Source organism: Pteropus medius, unplaced genomic scaffold (genome assembly GCF_902729225.1).
Source record: "Pteropus medius unplaced genomic scaffold, Ma_sr-lr_union100, whole genome shotgun sequence".
Classification (NCBI taxonomy): Eukaryota; Metazoa; Chordata; class Mammalia; order Chiroptera; family Pteropodidae; genus Pteropus; species Pteropus medius.
Genome location: NW_024345479.1, coordinates 2,980,542 through 2,992,541, shown reverse-complemented (window position 1 = coordinate 2,992,541; position 12,000 = coordinate 2,980,542). Strand labels below are relative to the sequence as shown.

General features: G+C 47.4%; 1 protein-coding gene and 1 non-coding gene across 2 annotated transcripts; one reads left to right on the top strand and one right to left on the bottom strand.

Moving 5' to 3' along the window:
- Positions 1-2,733: 2,733 nt before the first annotated feature.
- TRNAN-GUU (transfer RNA asparagine (anticodon GUU)) lies at positions 2,734-2,807 on the bottom strand. Its single transcript has one exon. It is a non-coding gene; the product is annotated as a tRNA-Asn (tRNA).
- An 855-nt stretch (positions 2,808-3,662) lies between these two features.
- PSMB3 (proteasome 20S subunit beta 3) lies at positions 3,663-11,493 on the top strand. Its single transcript, XM_039873648.1, has 6 exons — positions 3,663-3,744; positions 4,064-4,248; positions 6,399-6,506; positions 8,729-8,906; positions 10,379-10,473; positions 11,384-11,493. Exons 1-6 carry the CDS (start codon positions 3,742-3,744, stop codon positions 11,430-11,432), a joined length of 618 nt encoding a protein of 205 aa, XP_039729582.1. The 5' UTR covers positions 3,663-3,741; the 3' UTR covers positions 11,433-11,493.
- The last annotated feature ends 507 nt before the right edge of the window (positions 11,494-12,000 follow it).

Sequence of the window (12,000 nt, the reverse complement as noted above, 5' to 3'; positions counted from 1 at the left end):
GCCGTCCCCGGCGTGGAGAAAAATGGAACGCAGCCCGTGCCAGGAGACGAGCCGAAGACGAGGATCAGGCCTTGGGCCTGGGACGCAATAACCCTGCCGAATGCGAGAGCTCCGAATAAACTAGAAAACTAGGCGCCAGGGCTGGAAAGTGGGCCCGCGCTTTTTTCCCTGCCTCGCGCTGGTTCCCGCATTTTTCGCCCCGGCACGTATCGCGCTCGGCGCTCGGCGCGGCTGGTGCGCCTCCCTCGCGGCGACGGCGGGAGGAGCCGGGCGAGCGCAGAGGCGGTGGGTGCGGGCCGACTCCGACCGTCGCTCCGGTCTCCAGTGGCTCCCCCCGCGGGGAGAGAACGAAGAGGGAAGCTTAAGCCGGAGGAGCGGCTAAAGCCGGCGCCGGGGAAGCTAATCGATACTACGTTCCGGCGACGACGGAGGACCTGCCTCGTTAGGACGGTCGATTCGGTTATTAGTCAAGATTTATTGGAGATGGTCATTGTGTCTGTCCCTCCAAAGACCTCGATCATCCGGCCAGAAGCACCATTAAGTGCACTGGCGGTGGCTGGCTCGAGTTAGGAAATTGGGAGACGAATCTTCGGCAAGCGTCGGAGCGCCTGCCTCCTCCTCCTTCTTCCCTCCTCGCTCGCAGCTCAGGCCCACCCAAAGCTGGGGCCCGCGGACTGCATGCATTCACTCTTTGGCCGGCGACCAGGAGATCTGTAGACACTGGCCGCCAAATGACCCCAGCATCAGCCTTCAGCCCAGACTGGCCAAAAGAGGACTAGAATGAAGAAGAAGGGGGAGAGAGATTTCTGCACAGTGGGGGTGGTCTGAAGACCTGGGGGAGAATCAGGTCACCTGCTCCCCTGTCTTTGTACATGGAGACACGGAGTTCGCCGCCCTTCATGAAAAGGGGGCTCTTGGCGTAGACAAGCCCACTGTCCCTAGGGCAAGTGCGTCGCCTGCATCTTAGACTCTGCCAGAAAAGATCCGCGCACCCTTCTCTGTCCCGCAACTGCCCTACCCGATGGGGAGCGCAGCAGGAACTCCCTCCTGGCCTGCCACTCCTTTCGGGCTAGAGGATTCCAGGCAAGAGAAACCTGTAGGGGCTTCGCAGAGATCTCGCAGAGATCACAATCCACCGGGCATCGGAAGGCTGCCCTTAGGTGTGTGCGTGTGGTGGGGGAATATCCTCTACTAGGAAAAGGGCTGACATCCTGAGTCCCCATTGCGGCCCTTTAATCCTAGAGTGCTGCCTCAGGGGGCCACGATGCTCACTGGAGGTCTATTCACTTGTTCTTCGGTTATTAAACACTACTCAGGAGCAAACTGCAAAGCAGACGGAACATACTGAAACCCCACTACCCACTAAAACTTCGTTTTAGTAATTTCCATCCTGGGCAACAGGTCCCCACATCCCCGGTTTAGCAAGAGAAACTTTCTGGTTTAGCAGAACTTTCTGACCCAACCCTACTCACATCTAACTTCGGTTTCTGGACAAAGAAGCACCTGTCATGTGTCAATGTCAAATACTGCGCTAGGCACAGAGGACTTAAGCTAATGGGCCTGGCTTTTCCCCACAGGGGGCTCACAGGCTGGTAGGGGGCAAACCCAAAGGGTTACACAGCCTGTCCTGTTAGCTTCCATGGCACCGTGTAGCCTCGGATTTGCCGCCACCCATAATGTGGACACTGGATAGGGAAAGGCAAGCACTGGGAAGGCCTTTCAGAGGAGGTCTCCTTTGAGCCTAATCTTGAGAAGAGACTAGATATCGAAGAAAACTGATTGAGTCCTTTGATTAACTCCTTCGTAAAAGTGGAGTTCCCCACCCCGTGCCCTCAGATGCGCCTCTGACAGACGTTAGGTGCCAATGCTTCACTTGAATTCTGCATTAGCTGTAGTATTCCACGTGGTCCTGTACCTGACAACTACCCATCAGAAGAGTCATTGGGTCTGTCATAGACTAGAAACTTCTAAAAGGCAAGAACCCCGGAAACTCAGGTAATTATTTCCAGCACATACCAACAGTTACTACCAGGATAAGATCCTCTGGAAGATGACAACGGTAGGAGAGGGCGGCTCCTCTAGTGATTTTATGACTCTCTTTACTTGTGTTCTTTACTCCTCCTCCCCCAATGTCCTTTGTCAGTTTCTGGATCTCTTTCTCCATCCTCCTCACTTATGTGTGTATTTCTAAGAAAAAAATTGTTTTGTTGTTTTCTTTTTTCTGATGCTTCTCATAGTAACTGCTTCTCTTTTCCTCCTCTCCATTTTCTCCGGGTCTTCCACTCACCTCGCCTATTTCCTCTGCCATGCCTCCTTTTTCTGTCTCTCTGATCACAACTGTTCTCCCTTTCTCACCTTTCTTTTCATCCCTCAGTTTGTCCCTTCTTTTGTCTCTGCGCTTTCCTCCCTCCCAAATGTGTTATTTATAGAATGTAACGTCGATGAAGCAGACAACGAAAAACTGTCCAACCTCCACTGCAAATTCATTTATAATCCTACAAAATGTGCAACCTGAAATGGATTTTGTACACTGAGACAAAACCGTCTTTTCTGCTATCTAGTTTGAGGGCGGAAGGGTGGGGAGGAGGTGGAGGAAAGTGACAGAGGAATTATCCCACTACTGGTTGCACAACAAATTTTCAATTACAATGACCCTCTGATTTGCTATAGGAAAAGTGTTTTGTCTGCCATTTGAATACTAAAATTGGTTTTCCAGCGGGCGGAAAACGAAAGCGTCCCTGGGTGGGCTCGAACCACCAACCTTTCGGTTAACAGCCGAACGCGCTAACCGATTGCGCCACAGAGACTACGATAATAGCTACTTTGGCGGGTAGCCGAGTCAATAGGAGAAATTATACTATGGCGCAGGAGTCAGAAGAGAAACACCGAAACGGAGCCAAGAAGTCGGATCCCGGGGAGAAAGAAGTGTTCCTGATCCAGGGACGGAAGGAAGCAGGTCGCGCATGACTTCCATTGGTTCTGGTCGGGGCAGCGCCGGCTTCCTCCGCATCTTAGATAAGGGGAAGCTCGGAACGTCCCTATTTAGGGTAACCTGAGACTTGGAGATACGTAAAGTCGACCTGTTGAGAATCCCTCAAAGCAAAACAACCTTGGGCCTCCAAACCTTCCCTTTGCAGCTGAATACCTGCTGCCGCAGAATACTTACCACGCCCTCCTCCTATCCCTCCCCCTAGCATTATTAAGTATGCACTTAATGGGCACCTCCTAAGTGCCAGGCACCGTTCTACGCCAGTTAATATCTAGAGCCTAGCATAGTGCCTGGCACACAATCGATGTAAAGATTTCCGGAATGAATAAATGAAACAAACTAGCTGAGTAATAAGCTCGACCCGTACAGAGTGCTGATAAGCAACGGCAGCCTTTCAGCTGGGGCCGCAGCCACGTATCTCCGGCTTCAGCAGCCCACGTGCACGTAGGTCCTGTGCCCAGTCTCCCCGGTCTCGAAACCAGGTCTGCCGCGATCCCAGCATGCACTGCGACGCCAGGTTCTTCCGCATTCACAGTGACTTTTCACTTTCCTCTTTCCGCGTCTTCGTTTTTGGCTCCTCATCCAAATATCACGTGCTGGTGACTGACAGGAGTACAGCCAATAAGAAGCCAAAATGTTCCGGAAGGGTCGGCCTCTCAGCCAATAGAGAGAAAGCAGCGAGAGTGGTTGCGCAGTGAGAGCCATAGCCGGTTTGCTGGAATTGTGGCTGGAGGTCCTAACACACTGCAATCATGGTAAGATGGGGAGAGAAGAGAAAGGATACGGGGTAGGGATTGAGAAACGGGAAAGGAGTCGTGGGAGGTTTGGGAGGCGGAGAGGGCCTGGTGGTCGACTGAAAGAAGCGTCTCCGGTTTGAAGGGGAGCGCACCGCAATGAGGATCGAGGGGGTGAATGCAGCTCCTGATAGCCCCAGAGGGCTAATCTCAGAGCTGGAGTTCGCGACGTCCAGGCTGGAGGACGATCTGAACAGGAGTCTCCGGATTAGGGGCTGGGCTGGGAGCTGTGGCCGTGTTTGGCCCCTCACGCTGAGCCCCTCCGCTGTGTCTGCTCCAGTCTATTATGTCCTATAATGGAGGGGCCGTTATGGCCATGAAGGGGAAGAACTGTGTGGCCATCGCTGCCGACAGGCGCTTCGGGATCCAAGCCCAGATGGTGACAACGGACTTCCAGAAGATCTTTCCCATGGGCGACCGGCTGTACATCGGCCTGGCGGGGCTAGCCACTGACGTCCAGACTGTGTAAGTGTTGGGGGTCCCCGCCCACACCCAGGCCTCTTCTTGGACCAGCCTTGCATGGCGTCCTGAGTCCTAGTGGTCAGTCATCTACCGAAGAGCACCAGTGAGTCTGAGTCTGCCGGACACCATAAGCAATACAGAGTTGTATTCTAACCAAATTATACCAGCATTTACTCCGTGCTAGACTGTGGAAAGCACCTAACCTGCATGGACTCATTTATCCTCTCAATGCCATTACCATGGTGCTATCCTGTTTTGCAGATGAGGAAAACAGGGGTCTCAGAGGGCGTCTTGCCCAAGATGCAAGCTAACTGTCAGCTGGGATCCCACGCAAGCCTCTCTGAAGTCAAAGCCTACCCTGAGTCCCTGAAGAACTTAAGGTCTAGTTGGGAAACAAGGCAGGCATACAGAAATATAACTGACTCGTGATGAGCTGGTGCTTATTAGCTGCTAGATTAGTTATCTACTTGGCAATGGTTCTGTGATTTGAGGGAAGAGAGGACCTGGGAGATTAAATAGGTAGTTATTGGGGTGGTCTAGGTGTGAGGGTTTTGGTCCTAACCGGGTGATGGTGGTGGGATAGGAAAGGAAGGCATTTCTGAGAATTGTTGCTGACCAGCCTTAGTGGCTACTTGGATATTGTAAGGCCAAAGAATCATTCATTGAGGTTGGGGTTTGTGTCTTATCTGTTACTAGTGTGTAGACTAGTTACCTAGCATGTAGACAATCCGGAAATGTTTTATAGATGATTTCTATTTTGAACATGTTGACCGAAATATAGGAATTGGGAGAACTAGTTTTAGAGGGAGGTGGTGACTTTGATTTTAATACCAATTTTGAGGGGACAAGGCAAACCAAGTAGAAACATCTTGCGAGTAGTTGAAATATGAAATTATATCTCAGAGCTGGAGAGGCATTGGTGAACTATTAAATTTAAGGAAACAGATTCTGAAGAGACAAAGTAGAGGGGAAAAAATAAACTGTAGTTCGAGCTGAACTCTTTAATTAGCAGTGGGGTTAGAAGAGAAGCCAGGGAAAAAGAGAAGAGGAAGACTCAAGAAATGGTTTCAGGAGGGAAGATGAGGTCACAGACGGCAGGAAACTGGTGCCTAAGAAGCAGCAGTTCCTGGACTGAGTTCCCAGAAGATCGAGAGTTCACTAATGCTAGTGGAAGCTTGGCAGAAAATTTCCTCTCTCATTTCCCTTAAAGTTTCTTAAGTTTCAAGAACATTTAACTTGGAAATTCTTCTTGAGATCTAACCCAACCAGCCATTTATTTTCTGGTTGTGTTGGAATCAGAGAATGACAGCTTAGGGTTCCCCTCAGTGTGAAAGCCCCCATCAGCCTTCCTCTCTCTGGTCACTCCTGCTCTCCTCCCCCCATTTCCTTTCTTCAGGCTTTTCTCATCGAGTTTGCTTGCTTGTGGGCAGTAATTGCTAATTTTGCTAGGCCTTTATTTCCTCACTTAGAAGATGAAGCTAAGGTTGTGTCTGAGGCTCTTTGTTCTGGTTGCCTGTGACTGCTGCTGTTAGGTATGGCATTAGTCTGCTCTCTGCTGGGGCCTATACCTTAGCTCTCAGATGGCACTGGAGGAGTTGTGGCCTTTTTTCTTAGGCACGTTCCAGTCCATTAATGCAGTAGCTGCTGCTTAAGACACATAAGATCTTGCATTTTCCAAGCACATTGTCAAATACCTATACGTTATTTCACCACCAATTGATTTATTTTGTCCTCACTTTATGGATGGAAAAATTAAGTTGGAGGATGAAGGCTTAGCCTAGGTCAGCTCTCTGTCCACTCTTCTTTGTGCTGTAAACTGCCATGACTGTTTCTGCAGCAGACTCCTGCCAAGAGTATAGAAGGAGCCATTCATTTTATTCTTAAAAATGGGGGGGAAGTCTACTTAACTCCCTTCTACCCTCAAAGAAAGTATGGGAGAAAAGGTTAGTAGAGTGGTGTGTTTACAGGTGTTAAGTATTGGACAAATCCTGAAACATAGACATGAGGTTGGACTTTTAGGGAGAAAATCACTGGGAGGGGAAGAGAAGAGTTTGGGCAGTGGCTGAGATTGTATATCTTCCTACATACCTCCTGACTGCCACAGGTTGGACACTAGGGGACATTCATCAATGACTTTTTTCCTCCTACCACAGTGCCCAGCGCCTCAAGTTCCGACTGAACCTGTATGAGCTGAAGGAAGGTCGGCAGATCAAGCCTTACACCCTCATGAGCATGGTGGCCAATCTCTTGTATGAGAAACGGTGAGTGAAAATGTCGCAGGTCCTCAGATAACATTCCATTCGGCGTCGTTTTGTTATAATGTTGATGAGATGCCATAGCAACTTAACTCTTTTTTATATCAATTAGCTTATGGTACAGTCAGTTTCATTATACAGCATTTCACTTAAAGTCACAGAACCTATCGACAGCGTGAAGGGAGGACTTCCTATGCAGCCTGGGACTCGGGGAGTGCAGAAACCTTGGATTGGCCAAGTAGGCATGTAGTATGGAGGGGTGTCCAAGAAGGGGATCTCTCTTCATTCTCCCACTTCTTATTTGTAGGACAATATCTTTATTTCATGGGTCTGTTTTTTGTGGGCCTGACAACCAAACAGGAAAGAAGGAGTAACTTCAGAAGGCAGGGAATGCAAAGAGCAGATGAACTTGTTCTAGGTAACAGAATTAACCCCACAAAGAGTGCCCTGCAGTCTCTCAGCAGGAGCCACCCTTACTCCAGAACTAATTCTGTGACGTAGATTCTCTGGAACAGCATGGAACCTAGGAGTTGGATATGTTGATTTTTGTCAGTTCTCTTTGAGGACTTTATGATGAGAAAAGAAGAGGCCTAACTATAGAATTCATTGCAGAAGCAGGGACGGCATTGAAGGGAGGAGAACCCCATGGGTACTTTCCTCATACATCCTTGGGCAAAACTGAGTGTGGAAAGAACACAAGTCTAGCTCTTTTCTCTCTCTCTCTCTCTTTTTTTTTTTAACTTTATTTTGGAGTAATTTTTGACTTTATAGAAAAGTCGCATAAGTACTCTTTAGCTTTCAAAACTAAGTCATACTATTTTCATACCTGGAGCAATATTATTGCCTTTATAGTGTTAAAAAGTAAAAAGCAAAAAAGGGTTACCTTTTTCTTCTTCGGTGTAAGTTGATACCCTCAGCTGTGAATTATCTGCCATATATGTGGTAACCACATTTATCAAAATCCTAAATTGAGAAAGTCTTAAAAGATTTTTAAAAATTAATTTAATAAAAATATAAGACATTGAGGTTGACCTAGAAAATTCCAGATTCTTACCTGCTATAGCCATGACCTTTCTCTACAAGCCAAACTAAAATTATTGATTTTCCACTAGGATAGGCTCATGCAGTGATTTGCAAAGTTGAGCAATGTGCAGACCCTTTTTAAAGGAACAACTTCTCGACCTCAGCGAATCCATCCCGGCACCTCTGTGAAAGACTGCAGAAAAAGTTAAACACTGACCTTTGGGTGATACCTTGGCAGCAACATAATTGGAAGTACAAAAGCAGGCCCGGAACTACACTACTGTATTTAGTTTTAAGACTGTCACCCAGATAATCCAGGATATTCTTATACTAAATTTATTTTCAGTTTATTGAGAGGAAATACAAAATTTTTAATTTCTTACAGAAATTTATACTGGGGGATCTGTTTGAGAAACACCAGATCAAAGTACCTTATCCCAAACCCTTCTTCTACCTTAAACTTATATTATTTTTAGAATTCTTTTTTATAGAACTATAACTTAAGGTCATGCCTTTATAAATTACTAAGGGCCAATATAAGACATGGGTAATGCCTCTTTACTTACAGTTTCTATTGAGGATAGTGGCCATTAGTTTTCAAGTATTTTACATATAAAAATTTTTAAGATTGATTCTTCTCAAAGCTCAGGGTCTAGAACAAGTTTTTTCTACACTGCTACTTTCATATTGGCAGACAATGAGAATAACCCAATCCACTGAATATCCCTTTTTGCCTTGCCTTCTAGGAGGCTCAGAACAAAACTTTCTGTTCACTCTTAGTGTCCTATATTTTGTTTTAGTGGTTTCATTTTATTTTTCAGTGTTTTTCCTATCAACTGCCTCAAATTCTTTTTTGAAAGGAGTAGATATATAAATATGTAAATAGAAGATTGAAGAGACCTGGATTGAGATAAAGAAGATTAGAAGAAAGCAGAATTCCACAAGAAGGGAGGAAGGGAGGGTCAGGGGTGAGAAGGATATGAAAATAAATGTCAGAGAAAAGAAGAATAAAAATCTGAGAGCATTGCCAGATGCCAGTAGAGGGGAAAAGAGTTCATCAAAGCCGGCCACAGGAAAAGGGGTTCTTCTCAAACAGGCCCTCTATTTTCCTCCCCGAGTCTGGGCTACGGCCTCGTCTTTACAGGCCTGAATAGGAAAGTGAGTGTTCTTGAGTTCTGGTTTCTCTCTCTGCTCCTGGCCCACAGGTTTGGTCCCTACTACACCGAGCCAGTCATTGCTGGGTTGGACCCGAAGACCTTTAAGCCCTTCATTTGTTCTCTAGACCTCATTGGCTGCCCCATGGTGACTGACGACTTTGTGGTCAGTGGCACTTGTGCCGAACAGATGTACGGGATGTGTGAGTCCCTCTGGGAGCCCAACATGGTGAGTTGGTGGCATAGAGTGGGGATGGACTCTGAGGTAACCTCCCCTCCTTTGCCATCAGGGAAATACGTGTTTACCTGGCAGGTCATGGGAGAGAATGGTGCAGGTAGGAGAGAAGGCCACAGTTGCTGAGCCAGAAACTCCGTCCACCAGGGCCTTTGGTGTTGGCTGGCTGGCTCCAGGGGAGAGCACCTTCTGTTAGGAGACTCCAGTCAGTTATTTGCTAGAACAACAAATAATTCCTCATACTGGGTTTTCAGGATTCTCACATTCATTCACTGAACAAACATTTAACAAGGTATAGGGCCAGAGGCAGCTCAATGGAATGGGTTCTGGAGCCAGGTTGTCTGGGTTGGAAAACTAGCTCCACCGACCACTTAATGAATTATGTTCTTGGGTAAGTCAGTTTACCCAAGTTTACTTAATGAATTATGTTCTTGGGTAAGTCAGTTTGCCTCCATTTCCTTAGCTGTAAAATGGGGGTAATAATAGAACCAACCTTATGAATGGAGGTATGAGGAAAATACATGAAAAGATTGGAACAGTGCCTGGCAGTGAGTGTTGTCTGCTGTGTCAGCTCTGTCAGGCTCTGGGGAAACCACATAGTCTGTCTTCAAAGGCTTACTGCAGTCTAATGAAGCAAGGCAGATACCCAGATACCTGTCAAAAAGCAATTTGCTAGAAAGAGGAGGAAAGAAAGGGCCTGGTTGGCAGAAAGAACAGCTTGTGCAAAGGTACAGGTGGGGCCCAGTGTGTTCAGAGGCTGGAGAAAGCGCGCTGTGGCTGCTGGAGTGTGGGCAGGATGTGGGGTGAGATGATGATGGACATTGAGGTTGGGATGAGAGACTTCGAAATGCCTCGAATGCTGTGCCAAGGAGTTTTAACTTTTGGCACAGTGTCAAAGGCAGTAAGGAACCTGAGGAACCAGACGCCTGCAGGTAGATGGAACAGGCTATAGTGGTCACTGACAGGAGGCACTGAGGTCCTGAGCAAAGATAGTGGCAGTAGGCGGGTGGGGCAGCCAGAATCTAAAGGACTTAGTCACTTAAAATAGAAGTGAGAGAGGTGGAGATACTGAGGACTCCTGAATTTTCTGGCAAAGCCCAAGATGTAGGATGGAGAATGAATTTGTCATGGCTGGACAGGTTGAGTTTTGAGGTACGTATGGGACACCCGGGGAAGAGTCCATCAGACATCTGACAGAGCACATGGGAGCCAGATAGGGAGTCTTCTCCCCATTTTACAGAAGAGGAATTGAGACTTAGTGAAGGGAGATGAGACTTGCCCAAGGTCTCACTTGCTGGTCAGTGGAGGAAGTTCAGGGCTTGAACTTTACTACATAACCCTGCTTCCTTCTGAGATGTAGCTGAGGAAACTTCTGGGGACTTTGAGCCTAGGAAAAAGAGTGAAGGAGCCAGACCAAGTTAGGGTCTGAGGCTCTGAGGATAGAAGGGCTTGTGCTCTTTTGGCAGGATCCAGAACACCTGTTTGAAACCATCTCACAAGCCATGCTGAATGCTGTGGACCGGGACGCAGTGTCAGGCATGGGAGTCATCGTCCATATCATGTGAGTGTGAGCTAGGAGTCTAGAAACTTTACAGATACTTCCCTCTTCCCTCCTGCGCAAACACCCCATCTTCCCAGTCCCCTGCTCAGGTGTGAGATAAGAAAGACATTTGTGGCAGACGGGCGGGATCGCAGAAATCCTTGCTTCCCTAAGGCTGGCAGCTGGGAACCTACCCAGATTCCCCTGGCCTCTTATCAGGTGAGGCTCTATGACCTTGAGTCTCCCCCCTTGCTCACAACAGACATTTCTTTCCTTAAGTGTCCCTAAAGTCTCAGGGACCTGTGTGGTGATGAGCCACAGCAGAGCTACTGCAGACTGACCAAAATCCTCAGTGGCTCCCCTCTTCTCTCAGCTCCCACCAGTGTGGAACCCACAACTGTGTCAAGTACTGAGTCCTGGGAACTGTTTTTCAACGCCCAGCCTGCTTCCTAACTGCCATCCCCTTTTTCCTCTTAATTGTTTGGGGCTGTCAACAGGAACCTGATAGGAAGAAGTAGAAGGTGTCCTCCTGGCTGCTTGGGTATATCCCAGAAAAGACATTTGGAACCTTTGGTTATGGGATACCTGCTTAATTACCATGAAAAAGAGATTGGACTGACAGAGAATTTACCACCCCAAAGTTCTTTTATGTTCATGGGGTGAAACCCATCACACCTTTCAGTTACTTATTCTCCAGGCCTGGGGGAGTAACTTCCCTTCTTTGGAAGGCTTATAGTCCAGTTCTGAATCATCTCAACATCCCACCTGTGAAGAGCCTTCAGCAGTCTCCCCATTTCTCCATTCTCCCCTTCCTCACCCCAGGCTGAGGAAACAAGCTGACATTAATGTAACATGAGCAAAACATGTTAAGACAGCCTTTTGTTCTGCGGTCTAGATAGGTATAGATGTTTGTGACTTTCTTCCTCTGCAGTGAGAAGGACAAAATCACCACCAGGACACTGAAGGCCCGAATGGACTAACTCTCTGTTCCCAGAATCCTTTCTTCTTTTTTTTTAATAAAATCATTTTTCTTTCACTCTAGCTTATTTGTCTTTGTCTTTTAACACAGATCTCTGCCCCAGCTGGGCAGTTGCAAATAACTACTATTCAGGGTATAGCTCAGCCGTGGCTGTTCTTGACTTGCAGCACACTCTACTGGTACACCAGTGGGGATAATATGTGCACATCACTTACGGAGTGCCTGCTATGTGCTAGGCCCTGCACAAAGTGCTGTGTACCTTCTGAAATTCAGTCATCATAACCACGTAAGGTAGTTGATGTATCCTTTTATAAAGGCAGCTAAATAACTTGCTCATGGCCACTTTAATAAATGGTAGCACAAAGATGTAAACCCATGGTTCTATTTGACTTCAAAGCCTAGAATCCTTTTCACTCAGCTGTACTGGAAAACCCTTAAAACTCCCTTCATTGTTTCAGGTAGAAATTTGGCTGGGTACCCACAAATAGTATCCTTATAGATCCGTTCTTAACCTTGGCTGCACATTAGCCACCTGGGGAGCTTCTAAAGCATATTTTGATCCCATCCCT

Bases quoted from the DNA above. Each gene is read 5' to 3' on its own strand.
- PSMB3 (XM_039873648.1), top strand. The intron at 6,507-8,728 runs GTGAGTGAAAAT...CCTGGCCCACAG, and splicing joins AATCTCTTGTATGAGAAACG to GTTTGGTCCCTACTACACCG. The intron at 8,907-10,378 runs GTGAGTTGGTGG...CTCTTTTGGCAG, and splicing joins CCCTCTGGGAGCCCAACATG to GATCCAGAACACCTGTTTGA.